General features: G+C 40.0%; 1 protein-coding gene across 2 annotated transcripts in view; it reads left to right on the forward strand.

The window, feature by feature from the left end:
- The first annotated feature begins 294 nt into the window (after positions 1–294).
- wnt7bb (wingless-type MMTV integration site family, member 7Bb) overlaps positions 295–18,538 on the forward strand; it is a 64,544-nt gene continuing 46,300 nt past the window's right edge. The window contains exon 1 of one of the 2 annotated variants that reach the window (XM_088340635.1): positions 295–766. In XM_088340635.1, the coding sequence (XP_088196761.1) occupies positions 702–766 (65 nt within the window). In that variant the 5' untranslated portion in view covers positions 295–701. Of the gene's footprint in view, positions 767–7,436; positions 7,888–18,538 lie in introns of those variants that run through there. The other variant, XM_088340634.1, reaches the window with a different exon arrangement.

An 18,538-nucleotide genomic window follows, 5' to 3' on the forward strand; every position in this document is an offset into this window, starting at 1 on the left:
GGCATGACTGACACATCCAGAACGACATCTCCCACACCAGCAATGCGTTTTCCCTCGTTATTAGTCATTATCATTCTTATTCGTCAATTCCACGCCGCGGGGCGTGACGCTGTGGCACACCCAAAAAAAAGGAAAGAAAAAAAAGAAAAGAAAAGGGAACGCAAAGGCGATAAAAAGGGGTCCCCCTTCCATCTTTATAAAAGGCATCATAGCGCATCATCATTGAGTGGAAGCAAAGCCCGGCCCAATTATTTACTGCAAATCCACGCGTGGGGGGAGGAGGGAACGCACAAAAAAAGGGAGGGAGGAAATAGAAGGCGTGCACCTCCTCTAGCTCTTTTTCCTTACCTGTCTGGCGTGGAGTTAATTCAAAGAAAGGTGCTGCGTGGAATACTTAATCAGAGCGGGGAATTTTGCGTTGTCGTGGGTGCAAGGACAAACACGCGTGGAAAAACTCGAGAAAGCACATCTCACCTGTCGCCTTTTTTTTGGATTTCGGGCAGGATCATGGACTGCTCCCCAGGGACGGTTCCCCGCGAGCTGGGTGCTGCAAGGGAAAGTCGCCATGCGTGCATGTGGAAGGGTTAGTCAGGTTAGCTGGTTAGTGACTTAGTGAGTAGCCGTTTGGTCAGCAAGTCGCTTGGTGATTGACGCATCCAGTCCTTGCAGTGCATGGCCCCCCGGACGGAGTGGCAACGACCATGCACAAGCCCCTCCGAACCTGGACTTTGTACCTGAGTTTGGGCATCATCTACCTGAGAATCGGGTGAGTAGGGAAGAAAAATCGGATTTTATTCTCCAAGTCGATCATTCCAGTCGCTCTTTGCAGCCATTTTTTTTCTTTTTAATAGCTGCAAGCCAGAGTTGTATTTCCACATTCCATTGGACCAGACTGAGTTTTTACCTGTTTAGTTTTACCTCTCCTCATCCCTCCCCTCACACTGCTGAGCCTAATAAGAGGGGACACTGTTAGTACGCTCATGATATGTTTGAAAACACTTGTAAAAATGAGTTTTGGGACAGGGTTAGAATGAGAACCTCCTTTATTTATTTCCACCCAAAATTGAAGCAGGTGTTCTCTGAGGGGGACACTCGTGTACCAAACCTGCCGGAGAATTGAGGATTATAGATATACAGGGTTGAAAATGCTTGGATTTGAATTTTATATTTCAAGTAGGAACAGGGTTTTCATTTTAGGTAAAGTGCGTGTAAATGCTTGATATTCTTGCCAGGTTTCTTAGGTGTTTGGCGCGTTGGTCTTCAAATAATGTTTTTTAACTTATTTCGTGGTTGGGCCTAGGGTTAGAATCGAAGGTTAGTCAAGTCAAGTCATGTTCATTTGTATAGCCCTTAATCACAAAGAGTTTCAAAGGGCTGCACAGACCACAGATTATTGCAAACTACAGCCTACTATTACAGAATCCCCTGATCTAAAACCTACATGAGGGTAAGGGAAAAACCTCAACGTGAGGAAAATGATGAAACCTTGAGAAGGGACCGCACATGAGGTAATCCCCCTTCCAGGATGACCAGGCTCACCAGGGCTCACAAGACCAGGTCAGGGTTTCCTGTTAGGGTATTAAACTCAAATTGTAGGGTTCTGAGTTAGATTTGAGGCTTAAGTTACAGTTAGGGTTAGGTACTTGGGTTTTAGTTCCATATTATGGTTCTAAACCAAATGTAGGGTTCCAGAATAGATTTAGAGCTAGGGTTACGGTTTGAAACGGGTAAAGGGCTAGGGTTATAGCTAAAGTGAGGTGTAGGGCTAGGGTTTGGGGTACACGTAGGGTTTTTAAACTGGTTCTAGGGTTCCGAAATAATGTTGGGGGTTGAGTCTGGGTTTAAAACTAAGGTTTTGGCTTCTGTTCTTTTGATCAGCGCTGGATTTCGTCTTTAAATGATTAGTGAAAAAAATGGAAAATTGGCTTTGAAAGTACTTAAGTTCTTGAATTTGGCAATGAAAAATATGTAGCAACCCTGAATATTACACAAAATAAGTTTTAGAAAACTATTCACTGAAAAGTAATTGGTATCAAGTATTATACAGTAACAGAACATGAAAATTTACTAAGATCTTCAGAGTTCAAAGTCATCAAAGCTTCTCTAACAACAGTGCAAAATACTAAAGAGCACCTTCTACATTTGGACAAAACATGAACAAGAGTGTCGTAATAACAAGGCCATGAAATATAATGCAGGCTCACTAACTAACTGAACAAAACATAAAATAACTAATTTCACTGCTATTTATGTCTCTGGATGTCAATGGTAGATTTTGTGTATTGTTCCGTTGTAAGTAGAGCTCCAACATATCCTGGATTTTCTTCTTAATTTAATTTTTTGTCGTGTTAATATCGGATGTAGATAGATATTAGGTACTGGATCAATCCTTATGCAAGTGTATCCCTGCATCCTCTTCCTTTAATGTTTTCTTTTTCCAGTTAATTAGAATTCCAACATATCCCACATTTCCACCTTTTGATGTTTTGTTCTGTTAGAGCTACTTATTGTTGGTACATGATATAGTTTCACGATTTACACGTTAGTATGTTTCTGTGTCCTCGTTTGTGTTTTGTTCAGTTAAAATGAGTTGGTATTCCAACACATTCGGCTTTTCATATTTTCGGGTTTTGTTCCGGTAAAACTCATTATAATACCAAAGCATATTGTGTGTTGTCTTTCTTTTATTTTTTTGTTCATTTAGAGACGGTTAGTGTTTCAACATATCCTGCATTCTGTCCTGTCATGTTTTGTTCTGTTGGAGCTGTTTATAGTTGGAACATTATGTAGTTTTTCAATCCACGTGTGAAATAGTTTTCTGCATACTCTTTTTTTGTGTTTTGTTCATTTCGATATAGTTGGTATTTTAACAAATTCTGCATCCTCCCTTTTCCAAGTCTGGTTTAGTTATTCCGTGTATTTCATGTTTTGTTCTGTTAGAGCTGGTTATAGTTGGATCATTATGTAATTGTTCACAACCTGCCTCAAAATCATTTATGAAGAATTTTTTTGTTTTCGAGTTTCCGTTAGTTTGAACAAGTTGGTATTTCAACACACCCCGCAACATCTTACTTTCATGTCTTGTTCTGTTAGAGCTAGTGTGTGTCCAAACATATGCTATCTTTAAACCTTCACGTTTTGTTCGTTCAGATCTAGTTGATGTTATCACATTGAGTTTCAGGATAGTGTAGACGAGCTTGTGTTAGAGTAACTTTGATGTTTTTGACTTCACAGGATCCTAGTAAACTTCGTTGTTCTGTTTCCGTATACTATCTAATTCATTTTCCAAAATCTTATTTTGTATCCACTTTAATGGGCTTCACTTGCCATATCAGATCATGACGTCTATTAAATTCACTTGACTATTTTTGTAATTGTTTTGAGAGGTTTGATATCTGCTAATTAAGTTTATTTTCTTTTATTAAGAAAAGCAAGAAAGAAAACCGTTTCTTCCATGTTCCGCATCCCGCCGAGCATCCTCGGCTTGTTTGTTTGCGCAGGTGCGCCTCATGTTGCGGCTGCCGCTGAGTGTCTAGCCAGATAGGAGGAGAATAAATACATAAGTGAGGAAAAGGAAGAGAAGCTCATGTGGAGTGGAGCGTGAAACACACTTCAAGTCTGCAGATGCTGGTATCACACGGTGCCCGACTGCTCTTAGCATGTTTACCGAGCCTTAAGCATTTAGCTCTTTCCTCTCGCCCTTTACTTTCGCTAAATCTTTCATTGTGCCCTCTTCATTTGGGACGACTGGAGCTTGCAGGTGTCGACTGACGGGCCCGTAGCAACCCAGGATGCGAACACACACTAGCAGGATTCGATCGCTTCTACAATTTTGTTTACCTGCTCGGATCCTAGAACATATTGTAGCTTGTCTGTAGTTTCTATGTTTTCATAAATACATAAAATGGATATTTGGATATATTAATTACAGCACGGTAGACCCCCAGGATACTACATGAATCCTTTGAGGTGGGGATCGCAAAGTGAAAACGACATATAGCGGGGAATAGATATCTATGGTCATGTAAAGTCACATTTATTTATACAGCCCTTAATCACAAGATGCCTCAAAGGACTGCACTGTTACAATGACACCATCCCCCGATCTGAATCCAACATGCGGGCATGGAAAAACTCAAAACCTCAGCACAAGTAAAATAAGAAACCCTGTGAAGGGGCCTCACAAGTGTTAAATTCCCTTCCAGGATGACCAGGATGCAATAGATATGGGTAACAGTACACAAAACATTCTGAACCCCTGGTATCCCAGATAAAAAGATCAAAATAACATAATAGTATATGGTAAGTACTACTAATGAGAAATGTTTGTATGAAAGATTAAATATAGGTAAATATACATGTAAAGGAAAAACGGCAATTTACTCACCTTTTGGTGTGACATGACATGAGCTGGTTGAGTGGGGTAGTGGGTGGATGCAGAAGGGGAGGAAACAACAGATTTAAAGTCAAAAAAAATATTTTAAAACTTCCACTAAAAAGGATTGTCATTCCCTTAGATTTTCTTGCTTTAAAAGCCCATTTTTTAAATAATTGTCCAGTTCATTTCTTGCAATGGTCTTGCAACTTACTGAGTATTTGTGATTCATGTGCTTTCCTTATATTTCTGGATAATCACAAGCTTTGTTTTCATAAGCATCATGTTTGAGCTTCAACCTTTAGCATCGTTGCAAGCCCTGTGACCAATGGCAAATAAATAAAGTAGAAACAATACAATATTATATCGGGCTTTTTCATGAAGTCTGAATGAAAAGAAAGACATTGTGGAAGGTAGTTCCGCCAATATCACATTATATCATATTTTTCGTCATGTTTCCGTAATGCAAACCCATAGCAGGTTAATGTTTTATATGTCGTTGACCAATGGCAAACGGGCAGCTTTCAAATGTAAAATTTAACTTTGTTTTTTTTTTGAGTAGGTGATAATTTGTTGAAAATTTGTATGAAATCTTGTTGATGTTGTGTAGTGGGGAAAATACTGCAAATAGGTGCATCAAAGAACATCTTAGTCCACACTGTAAAGTGAAAACGTTGCAAGGCCGGGCCACTGTAATTCATTTTTCTTAAATTTTGAGCCGTGCACATTATCCAATAATGTGAGTCTCAACACGTTTATCTGCTGGGTGACTGGCACAGATCTCGAAAAACTTTTATGGGTGGCCGAAAACATTCCTGTCACGAACAGAACCCCACCAACGAATCTACAATCAGAGGGTGCTCTAACTTCCCAACCATATGACAATCTGGCTCGTACGGGTCTTGAAAAATATTCACAGGTGGTCAAAAATATGCCTGTCACAAATGGGACACGACAAACGAATCAATCCCCGGTGGGTACACAAACAATCGTCAACCCGACGTGCTCTGGATCTGTCACCAACACGTAAACAAAATCTACCATTAGAGAGTGCTCTAGGTACATGAAGACATTTCAATTTGTCTACGAGTTTACTTGCAAGAAACGCCTATTGGTGGCCGAAAACGCGCTTTTATGAAATTGAATGATAGAGACAAAATTGACCACCGGAGGGTGCTATCAGTATCGACTATCTTCAATTGTCTGCTCGTTTACTCGCCATGTTCCCGAGAAACATTTATACGTGGCCGAAAACATGCCCATCAATAATTGAACGCTACAGACAAAATCGAGCTCCGGAAGGTGCTATGAGTACATCAACTATCTTCAATTGTCTGCTCGTTGACTCACACTGTTCCCGAGAAATATTTATAGGTGACCGAAAACATGCCTGTTAAAAATGGAATTTTAAAAACAAATAGACCACCAGAGGGTGCTATTAGAACATGAATAATCAATTTTTTGCTTATTGACTCGCCTCGGTCCTTAAATTTTTTCAAGATCGCTTAAAAGTTGCCTGTTAAAAAAGGAACGCAACAGACAAATCAACCACCAGAGATACAGAGTACATGAAAAATGGTCTAGTTTTTGCTAGTTGACATGCACAGGTCTTGAGAAACATTTATAAGTACAGTGGAACCTCGGTTTTCGAATGCCTCTCAGTTCCAACAAATCGGAGTCCGACCAAAAATTTTGAGAAATTCTTGCTTCGCTGTTTGGTCAAAAAATCGGAGTTCGAACACCGGTAATGCGTGAGTGCGTAAGCTAGGGTGCGATGCTGAGCGGCGTACGGGTGTAGATCGCTCTTTTCGTGACCGACTGTTATCGCGTGCGGACGTGCTTCGTTTTGCTTTCGCTTTTAATATAGGTGCACAAAGTGTTTTAGCCCCTAGTTATGCCTCCGAAGAAAGTCAGTGCAAGCAGCAAAGTTGCTACAGGTGAAAAAAGAAAAGTAGTGCGAGTGTCTGATCTTGCTAAGGAATACAGCATGGCTTTTGCTGACCACCACAAAGGTAAGAAATCCTATTCATAATTCTTTTCTTTATCCTTTTTTCTTAATTTTTACACGTTCACGTTAGCGTAATCTTTCGTACGGAAGATAACGTGAACGTACGTTTAGCCTGGGTTAGCTTTATGTTTACGTTAAACATTCAAGGTAAACGTTCAGGGTGTTGGAATGGATTAAAACTATTTACATTATTTTTAAGGGGAAAAATGATTTCGGTGATCGAACAAATCGGTTTTCGAACACTGTTCTGGAACGGATTATGGTCGAGAACCGAGGTTCCACTGTAGCTGAAAAGTTGCCTGCTAGAAATAGAACACCATAAACTAATAGACCAGCAGAAGGTGCTCTAACTACACGAACATACGCTTAACTGGCTAGGTGGTCAAAACATGGCAAATAAATTAGCCACCAAAGATTGCTCTAAGAACATGACCAACTGTCAATTCGATTTCCTGTTGACTGGCAATGGGACTTGAGAAAAATCCACAGGTGGCTGAAAACGTGCCAGTCAGAAATGGAATGCCACAATCCAATCGACCACCTGATATACCAGATAAGATTAAACAGTATATATATTTTTTATTTAAATGCAAGCTTTGTCATAGTTTTTAAAGACTTTATCAACGATCCCCTCATTCATAGTCTACAAACCCAACGGTCTGAACGAGGTACTTGAGTGTGCCGTGGGTTGCCCGGGTGCCCTATTTTACGCACCCCTTCTTTTCTGTTTCCACTTTCTGAGCAGTACAATGAAACTTTGTTCTATTTTAGACAGCAGGAATATTTGTCGTATTCCAGCCCCAAGCTTGCATATATAACACCAACTTGTGGATGCAGACTGACTCATCCTGCGCCCCCCCAAAAAAAAAGGAAAAAAATGCTGATTTGACCCCTCCTCTTTTTTTGCTGCGATGACGGCCTTTGTTGACGTTTGGGGGGGATTTTTTTTTTTGCGAGGAGGGGGGGGGGGGGGGGGGGTTGTAGAGAGAGAAAGAGAGAGAGAGAGAGAGAAGAGCGCGTCGGGCTGGATGATGAATGAAAGCTCGGATCGTTGTTCATCCCCCCCTCCCACCTCCGACTCTTGTCGTTTACCCGCCGTGGCAAAGTGGGCGGACTGCAGCGGTTTGCGGCCGCCCAATGGCAGGCGCGAGCGCGCAGTCGAACGCGAGAAGCCACTTTTCTGCCATGCGAGGTCCCTGAACGCATCACCCGCTGCATGTCGGAGCGCACCCCGGCCACTCGGCCACGGCGAGCGGCGTGACGCGATACCTGGATTATTGTATTTTTCCTTTTTGAAAATTGGGATTTATTTATAAAATAAATATATTTTTTAGTTCTTTTGCGTGGGGGAAAAATCTTTCTTTTTAAAAGTGCGCTCGTGACATCTCGCCCGAGAGCCGTTCGGGCTCCTCCATGTCATCATGATCCTCTTCTCGTCGCGCAGTGTTCTGATGTCAGTTTATTACCCGCAGATTTTTCTCATCCTCACCAGCGGCAGTTACCTGTAAGTTCACGCCATTTAATCAATTCGTGAGTTAATATGAATAAAGCTACCTGTGTGTCATGCAAAATTGAAATAAAAATCCGATCTTTTATTCGCATGCCGGCTTCAATTCGGCCACAGAGTGGCAGATAGGTTCAAGAACAAACGCACCCAAAAATAAGACTCGGGACTGGTGTAGCAAATATGGAGGTCACTTATTTGAATCAAAGTGTGATTAATATATCTAAAGAAGAGACGAGGCCTATTATTTGACCACTAGATGTCGCTTTATCATCTAGTCACTCCACAAAACTTGAATTCTTAACACTTTCCCCCCTCCTGTCGTAACTTCAAAAGTATATAAAGTAGAAATATTCAGGATAGGGATTTTGCCATTTGATGTTTTAACGCGACTCCCATTATGGTACTTGTCATATGAGCACAGTCTTGTGTTCTCCTTTCCAAGTTTTGTTCAGTTAGAGGTCGTGTCTTGGGCATTGTCTTTCATGTTGTGTTCAATTAGAGCCAGTTTGTGTCCAAATTGTCACTTTCGTGTTCTGTTCAGTTAAGAATTCCAACATTTCTTGCATTCTCCTCTCGGATTTTCTTCCCATTTTAACCCATGTTTAATCCTGTTGGAGCTGGTGATAGTTGGGACCTTATTTAGTTTTTAAATGCACGTCGGAGTATGTTTCCCTGCATCTTCTTTATTTCACGTTTTGTTCAGTCAGTACACTCAGCTCTCAGGTTGTTAGAATTCCAACATTTTCTGCATTCTCCTCCAGAATTTTCTTCCATGTTTTGTCCTGTTGGTGATAGTTGGGACAAAATTTATTTTTTAAATGCACGTCGGAGTATGTTTCCCTGTATCTTCTCTCTTTCACGTTTTTTTTTCAGTCAGTTAGTTCATGTCCCAACATATACTGTATGGTCCAAGTCAAGTCATGTTTATTTGTGACACCCATGACCACAAAGAATCTCAAAGTGCTGCACAGACCATAGATTATTGCAAACCACAGACTATTATTACACCATCACCTGATCCAAAACCTACATAAAAGCAAATAATACACAGATAATGTCCGCATAAAATATAGGGTATTCATATGCTATAGAATAGAAGTGTGTTTTAAGCCACTTTTTACGTTTTGTCCAATTACAGCTGTAATTTCAATATACTGCATTTTCTTCTTTTTTCATGTTCTGTTCTGTTAGAGCTGGGTGTACATGGAAAGTTAGTTTATGTAGTTTTCCAATCCCCATGAATGTTTTTCCCTGCATTTTATCCTTTTTGTGTTTTGTTCTGTTAGAAATAGTCAGCATTCCAACTCATCCAGCATTATCTCTTTCATATTTGGTTAGTGTTCCAACATATCATGGTTACAGTTACTTGTAAATTCATGCCAATTAAATAATTTAGAAAAACCGTCTGTGTTTCGTGCAAAAATGAAAAAATCCAAACTTATATGCATATCGGCTTCAATGTTCAAGAATAAACACACCCTGGAAAAATCAAAATCGCAACTTGAACTAAGTGTAACAAATATTGGGTCAATAAATTATTTGCATAAAATTATGAATAATTTATTCAAAACCTCAAATCTAAAGAAGCACTATGTATTATTTGACTACTATATGTTGCTATAGCATGTGGTCACTATGGTTTGAGGTCAAGTGTGGTGTTTTTAAAAAAATATGTTTTCTATTAAGCATGGGTTCAAAAGGCCCAACTGAGTTCAAAGAGCCTTTATGCTTGATTTTCCACCTGCTTTTATCATACTTGTAGTAAAGCTGTTTGGGGCAGAACACCTTCTGTAGGAGGAATGGGGAGTGACTTTATGCTCATCCCAGCGTTTTATTTATTTAATGTTTCTATTTTTTAGTGTAGCATGAAGACGTTGAAAGTGTTAAGGGATCTTCTTTAAGTATAGTCAAAATGCAAACACAAACCCCAAAATGATGAAATACAAAGAGTTTATTTCAGCACGTCTAAGAAAGGGATGTATTTGCACATGCAACTTATGGAGCTTGACAAAGGCTGCATTGATGACAAGCAATGGCGGCAGTGAGTCAAAAAAAATAAATAAATCAAAATTCGATCCAACTCTTTGAGTTTAAATCTCGTCTTTGCATACCCGTCAACCTCAGCCATTGCTTCCCCTTTTGAAAACGATAATACACCTTACAAAGGAAACGTGGCACCTATTCACTCACAGCTAGACAGACTTTTGTAAAATGATAACAAAGATAATTTATGTAAACACATGTATTTACAAATAAATGCCTGATCGGGGATACCATTTGTTAGTGTACAGCAACAGAATTAGCAATCTCCAAAGATGTTTTCGTCTGCTAACAGTGATCAAGACATATGGGCAAGACGAGATCGGTCTAGCAAAAAAAGTTTAAAAAAAAGATAAAAAAAATGTTATACACATACACAATTCAAAATAATCAAAAAAGCTTATGGAAAATGTATACGTTGACAGGAATGTTTTCATTGTGATTAATGGTTTCCATACTAGGTGCGAGCAGAGCTCTTTTGAAAGAATGTCCCAAAATACTGCAAACGAGAAAGCTGCAATTTATTAACCTTCAGCTATGTGACGTGGTTACAGTTCTAACCTTAGTAACTGAATGGTCATTATTAGTCCTCCTTTTCAATGTGAATCTTTGAAATCTTTTGAAATCTACAAACATTCTTCCTCAAGTGCTTCTTTTATTATTCAACATTTTCTCATAAATTGTGCAAACTATACTTGAAAAACATTCGGGAAATGGCAGAAAGTAGTGTGCATGCTAATGCATCACATTGGATAAAAGACGGGAAAAACATGGCAATGACATTTCTTCTTCCCAGTCTTAATGGTAGAAAAGCGCTAGAGCGCTCCAACCACTAGTGGTAGATACACAATATTGCACTCCTGGCCAGATGTACTCATGCAAAGAGCCACACCTGACTCGCGAGCCATACTTTCCGAACCCCCTATCTTATGACCTCACATCTTTCCCAGTGCGTCCATTCATCACTTGATTGACACCTAAATGCCCCCGCGGCTTTTAATTAAACAGCCATCATCCCTTCAGGCTTGCAAAGTAATTACATTCTTTTTCGCTCTTTCTCTTGTTTTTTTCTTGCTTTTCTGGCCGCTTCCTCTGCTAGCCCGGAGACCCCAAACCTGATGCTAAAATAGATGTGTGGTTTTGCTGTTTTTTTTTCTACCCCATCTTAAAAGTGGGCTCTTTACACTCCACATTAAAGGGACAGTGTGTATTATTTCACCACTAAAAGTCGCTCTATTGTATAGTGCACCCGAAAATGAGTGCTAAAAAGCACAAAAAAGAACGCATCACTGGTAAATGGTTTGCATTTATATAGCGCTTTGTAAGTCAATGAAGACTTCCCAAAGTGATTTACAATGTGCTTCACACTTACCCATTCACACACACACTCGCACACCAATAGGGAGTCAGCCATGCAAGGCGCCTACCTTCTTTTTGGGGGCATTAGGGATTCAGTGTCTTGCCCAAGAACACTTCGACATATGACACGGAGTAGCCGGGAATCGAGCTTGCGACCTCTTGATCCCAAGACGAGCGCTCTACCTCCTGAGCTGGTGATGTCTTTTTTCTATATTTTTTGTTAGTTATTATGTCGGCATAATGTATTTCATGGTACTCTCGCTGTGGTTTTGTCTATGTGCTGTGCAGGAATGTTTCTTGTGTGGCGCCCTTTCATGTTTTGTTATTTTTGAGCTAGTTAGTGTCTCAACATATTTGGTATTGTGCATGTTTTTTTTGTTCAGGTAAAGTTAGAATGCCTATTATATTTCACAGTACTCCTGTTTTTATGTGAAAATGTTTCTTGTGTCACCCACTTTCATGTTTAGTTGTGCTAGAAATGGTTGGTGTTGGAATGTTATGGAGTTTTTCCTGTTCATGCATGAGTATGTTCCCAGTGTTCTCTCCCTTGCATGTTATTGGTATTGCAACACATCCCACATTTTAATTTCATGTTTTGTTTGGTTAGAGATAGTTTGAGCTCCAGCACAACCGGTGTCTTTTCCTTCCATGTTTTGTTCATTTAGAGCGAGTTTCAACATTGCGGAGAAGGGATGTGTCGTCAGCCTTCTGATAGCGTAGCCTTGCTGTCTTTAAATTCTAAATTCATTGTTTTGTTGCTGCACATCATCCGATGCTGACTCATTTTCTCAAAATAAATCCTTTTCTAATACTGGTCCGTTCAATGATCACACGTATTAAATGGACAGTGTGTACCATTTACCCAATAGATGTCGCTGACTTGTGTTGTGCAACTGAATCCTACAAAGCACAGGGGAGAAAACAAACTACGGAGACTCAAAGTGACTAAAAACACACACATTTTCTTGTCCTTCTTTTGTTACGTAGAGTACATGCAAATGACTCAACTAACTAGTATTTGAAAATACGCACAATCATATACTCGTTCATGTATTTCTGTTTTTTATTTAAGTAAATTATTTTTGTACCTCTATATAGGCGCTAAATAACATACGCTGTCCCTTTTAAAGCCATACACACATTGTTTAACTGGAATATGCAGAAGGTTTCTTGTTGGGTGAAGGGGTGGGTACGTCTGGCTCGCCATCTGAGGTTCTGGGTTCAAATTAAGTTTTGTCCTCCCTTGTATGTGCACATTTAAGTCAAAAATAATGCAAAATGGACCAAAAATCGACCAATGTGATACGTAGATTTTATTGAGTTGACCCAACTTCTTACATTGTTTGCTGAGACAAATTTGTATGAAACAAGGTTAGGCAAACTATGGGCTGTTGGCCACATATGCACATTTTAAACTGGTAGGCTTAGGCTAAAAAAATGACTATGAATTAATAAATGTTTTTATTTGTTGTTTTCAGTGGCAGTTTTGTCCCCTTAAGACTTCCCCCATAAAAATATATTTTTCATAACAAATAAATACAAAAAAACATGAAAGTGCATGTAATTATTAGTTAGATTAAATGCTCAACAGATAAAAAAATATTTATTGTGCCATTCTCAAGTTGGCAAATTTAAAAAGTATTTTTTGTCCAGGTTAAAGCTATCCATTACCATCGACATCTACAACTGGCAGTAAATGGGTTCATGCCAACGACGTCTTTAGTCATGAGTAGGCTGGACCTACGTAAAGTGCATTGTATTTCTGTCATGTTTTGGTTCTGTTAGTGTTAGTATTCCAACTTGTGTCCTGTATAGTTTCCTTTTTAACTTTTTATTCCAGTAAGACCGAGTCAATGTCCAGACATTTTTCCTGCATTGTCTTTTTTTCCATGTTTTGTTCTGTTAGAGTGGTTATATTTAGAATATTATGTAGTTCAGTCCACACCTGATAATGTATCGCCAACATCCTTAGTTTGGTTTGTTCAGTTAGAGCTAGTTGGTATTCCATTAGGTCCCCTCTCAAGGTTTCTTCATTTTCCTCATGTTGAGGTTTTTGAGTTTTTCCTTGCCCTCATGTAGGTTTTAGATCAGGGGATCGTGTCTTAATAGTCTGTAGTTTGCAATAATCTGTGGTCTGTGCAGCCCTTGGCAACTTCTTGTGATTAAGGGCGTCACAAATAAACATGACTTCACTTGACTTCTTACTTTCCTGTTTAATTCATGTAAATCATAGGAGTGTTTCAACTTTATAGCATGGATGTGTAGTAGAGGCTTTTAGCATCTAAATAATATAGATAGCAGTATTTATATATTTATTTTTTTATTATAAATGGGTTACTTTTGTTTTATATGAACAATAATGGACCAGTTAATTTAAAATGGTGCCTATTTAAAAACAAAAATTAGGTCAGTTTATTTTAAACACGAAAATGTAACTCAAAGCGGTGTACAAAAAGATCCAACATCCCAAACATACACAGAAACACGCAGAATGGGGAAAAAAAAAACTAATTTTACCAAGAAATTAAATAAAAGATAAATATCACTTGAAAGTTTCAAGTTTAAAAAAAAAAGCAAAAATATGACGTTTTGTTGATGACAATCCAGCACAAAGGGTTAGGGTTAGCGTTAGGGTCAAATTGATTGAATAGTGTAATTGATTTTACCCAACTTAAATTATTTTTGTTTCCCAAAGTGTTTGTGACATATTTTCAGAATATATAAATGGATGGATGGATAGATATTTAATTTATTATTTATTCTTATTTATTTGTAGTCATTATCATTTATTATTATGTATTATTATTTATCATTCTTATTATGTATTATTTGTATTATTGTCTTTAATGTTAAACATTAAAAGAAAAGGGCCAGAAAAATGGCAAATAACAAACAATCCGCAAATAACTTTATTTTGGGAATCGTAATGAAAACAAGATTAATTTTAAGAAATTTTAAAAAAGAATGTGTGTGTGTATATATATATATTTATTATTATTATATATATATATATATATATAGCACGGCAGCGCAGTCGTTAGCACGTGTGCCGCACAGTTCTCAGGTCATGGGTTCAAATCCAGCTACCAGCCTTCCTATGCGGGGTTTGCATGTTCTCCCTGTGTGTTCTAGGGTTTCCTCCCAGCACTATAGGGCTGTCTATGATTCGAATCAAGGCAGCACGGCAGAGCAGTAGTTAGCGCATGTGCGGCACAGTTCTGAGGTCATGAGATCGAACCTTCCTGTGTTTTCATGTTCTCCCCGTGTTTGCGTGGGCTTCCCCCGGGCACTCCAGTTTCCTCCCACATTCCAAAAACATGCATGTCAGGTTAATTGCCCGGTCCGAATTGTCCCTAGGTGTGAATGAGCGAGTGAGTTGTCAGTCTCTGTGTGCCTTGTGACTGGCTGGCACCAGTTCAGGGTATCCCCTGCCCACTGGCCAAAGATAGCTGGGATGGGCTCCAGCACACCCGCGACCCTACTGAGGATAAGCGGTGATGGTATGGATAGATGGATAAAATGGATATATCTATCTATCGATGTGATATTTAGGCCGTATCACCCAACTGTTGCTCACAGACATTTTCAAAATAAATGCTTTACTATTTGGCATTCTGATGGTGGAGCTCTCAAATATTATCACTCAGGTTGCTCTTATCTCAAGGCAATTTTTTCAGAGGAAAAAAAAAAACGGCCAAATCGCACGCATCAGTCCATATAGTCATGGTGAGTGGAGCGAGCGCAACATTTCCGGCTCTTTGGGGCAAAGTAGTCGTCCATCTAAGTCAAAATGTGTCCCGGCTACGACTTTTTTTATTTTTTTGGGGAATGATGAGTGCATTCCGTTGTAAGATTCATGCCTGGGAGCCGAAATTGTCTCCCAGCTTCCCATGTGACGGCGGAGAAGGTGGCTGAAACGTCTGCTGTGACGTCGGTCGCCCACTTTGTCCCGAGGCATCACGACACAGCAATGACGCAAGAGGCACTCCCCCCTCTGCCTCCCCCACCTTTTTGGGTTGTGCCTGTCGGGTCACGTTGGCAAAAAAGATGCTCAGCGAAATATGGATTTCCACTCTGAGGAACGGAAGCGGAATTCCCGGCCATTCTCGATCCAAAATTTTAGGGCGGGTGATCGTTTAGTACAAAAGATTTCAGTTATATTATTATATATTATATCGTGGATTGATAGACAAGCCCACAAATAAGAAAAATCTAGATAGTTTTTGCACCTATAGAAGTGTCAAGACCAGAACAGAGACAGGACCCACTTACGTATGTTTCTCTGTTTTATTGGGAAGAAGGGAAATGATTGCACACACGATCCGGTGATCGCTGGTCGCGGGGAGCAGGTTGCTCTGAACGCGGAAGTGGTACTTCCGTGGCGAGCGATGGCGGTGCCGGGAGTGGAAAAAAACAGGTCAGTAGCCGGGACAGCAGAGCAAAAACGTGGTCGAGATCAGAAAATGGGTCGAAGCCTGGAAACAGACGGGAGCCAAAACAGGAGTAAGCCAGGGTAAAAAAGCTTGCCTAGCGAAAACTGAGGTTTGCAGACGGGCTCACAACAGGTGACAGAAAGACGAGGGTTTAATTAGTGACAGGGAGCCAATCAGAGTCCGAGTCAGTTGGCGCCAAAGGAGCAAGCACAGGTGCCTTGCATCAGTAATCATGACAGAAGACTGTTTATGATCATGTGATCACGGAAAATTTATTTGAATCACCCGAGTTGGAGGAGGGGAAAACCCTGATCAGCAATCTGTAGAAGACTGATTATTATCATAGTCAAGGAGAAGATAATATTTTCTTATTGTACACTGAATGGTTTGATACAAATTTACAAATAAATTGGATTTGATTTGATATCATGTATGTTAGAGAAAGAGACCTGCACAATTTAGTCCTCGAGTGGCCATGGTCCTGCAGGCGTTGGACTTCTCTTTGTCATGACAAGCACACAGGCTAGACCCAATCGCGTAACGTTTTCTCACATTTTTATTAAAAGAAAGAGGAAGGGCAACGCCCGCGATCCGATACTCACTGGATGCGGTAAGCAAGTCGCTCTTGTGCTCGGATTGTGATCCTAACCCGGAAGTGGATCTTCCGTAGCAAGCGATGGTGGTGTCAGGGCCGGAAAAACTGGTCGGTAGCCGGGACTGGGAGAGCAAGGCGTGGTCGGGGTCGGAAACGAGTCGTAAGCCAGAACGGGAGAGTAGATGTAGTTGGGGAGAAAAAGAGGCAGGAAGCTGGGACGGGAGAGCAGACGTGGTCAGGAGCAAAACAGGTTGTAGCCGGAGACAGACGGGACCAAAAACGGGACAGGTGGGAGTTGGGGTCGAAAAAAGGATTGCCTATATACACTGAGGTTCGCAGACAGACTGACAATGGGGGACAGACAGGACTGGGTTCAAATAGTTACAGGGAGCCAATCAGAACGCGCGGAGGTTGGCGCCAAATGAGCGGGCACAGGTGATTCACAAGCTCTGTCGGGGCTTTATAACATAAGATGCTGTATGTTTGGGAGGTTTCACTCATTAAACTCATCTGATTCAAATAGGCATGATCATTATCTCCTGCGAAGCTTGCATATGCATTCTTTGGCCGCCTGATTCAAATACCAACACATATTAAGCCCCTACAGAGTTTGCTGATGATATTTTGAATCAGCTGTGTCACGAGAGAAGTCCAATACATACAGGACTATTCCCCTTTAAGACTAGATTTACCCATCCTTATTCTGTGAAGTCCCTCTTCTTCAACACAGCTAATTCAAATGACCATACCTAATCTGTTTTATCCAGTTTTCTGTTGAGCTGATGTATGTTTTGGAGGATTCCCTCCTCTAACTCAATAGATTCAAATGGCCATGAAAATTCTAATCTCCAGCAGTGCAGGCTGATGCAGATTTTATCACTAATGATCTGATACTTGAAGCCAGCTGCTTCAAATGGCAATCATTATTATCAAGCTCCTGAAGGGCTTGCTGGTGAGCTGATCATTTGAATCAGCCGTGTCAGAAGAGAGAAAAATCCAAAATGTGAAGGATTGTGCCTCTTGAGAATTAAATGTAAGCATCTCTCATTGTGAAGTTCCTTTTCTCCAATACGGTCGATTCAAATCACCATCATACTAATTAATTCAAATGCTAATATTTATTATCAAGCTCATATATAAATTGCTCATAAACTGATCAGATTCAGATTTACTTTATTGTCATTCGTGTACACGTGTATACAGAACGAAATGTCGATACATCTGACCCGCACAGGTTCTTTGAACGTCAGCCGGGATAGATATGATTAACCATGTCTTCGTCAGAATTTTAGCGCAGCAGTTCGTCATCTCGCGGTTCGATGCCACTTTGAATCAGTGAAAACATGCAAGATCGTGCTGTACCCATCCCTGATTGCAGTGTCTGAAATAACGGGGCGTGCATCTTTTACGTCGGGCGTACAACTTACAAAACGTCCGACAACATTTTTTAAAGAAAAAATAAATCTTTCATTTTTTATTTTTTTAAATTTATTTTTCAAATCAAACGTTTGCTTTATTCCGATTTCGAAATCTTTGTTCGGTTTAGAAATTTCGGAATTTTGGTTGGTTTGGCAATTTGCATACTCGGCAGCCAATCAGAAGCCTGTGTTGAATAACTTTGTGCTTCCGGACTCTCCTGAGCGTTAGAAAGTCGTGCATTTGCATATCATTTTCCAAAGTAAAAACACAGAGAACACAAGAAAAATGGAGAAGTGGTAAGGAATCAAGCCAAAACCTCAGCCCCAGAAGAAATAGTCAAAAGAAGCGAACTAAATTTATGACGCTACAAAACGTAAACGTATATTAAAAGCATCGTGGAAAGAGGAGTTCACGTGGCTTGTAGCACACGACGCAAACATTGCATGAATTAAGATGAGGAAATACTGATACACACTGATGGCAGATGGAAAACATGCAATGAATGTTATAAGTAGATTTATGGTTAACTTAATTTTAAGTGTTATTCTGGTATATAGTCTGATTATAAATCATTAATACTTTGCAACAATGTTTTTTTTTTTGTAATTGTCTTCTTATGTTTCAAGTTGGTAAAAATGGGGCAGGCAACGTTTCAGAGTTGTCTGCCCTGGTGTTCACTAACTTTTTGTCATGAGTTTCAGACACTGCTGAGTGTGAAGTTCCCCCCTCAAACTCAGCGGATTCAAATGGCCATGATCATTATCATTTCCTTGCTGATGCATGTTTTATTGCTGATGAGCTA

The sequence above is a fragment of the Urocampus carinirostris genome, chromosome 7 (genome assembly GCF_059441175.1).
Source record: "Urocampus carinirostris isolate Australia breed hairy pipefish chromosome 7, RoL_Ucar_1.0, whole genome shotgun sequence".
In the NCBI taxonomy this organism is placed as follows: domain Eukaryota; kingdom Metazoa; phylum Chordata; class Actinopteri; order Syngnathiformes; family Syngnathidae; genus Urocampus; species Urocampus carinirostris.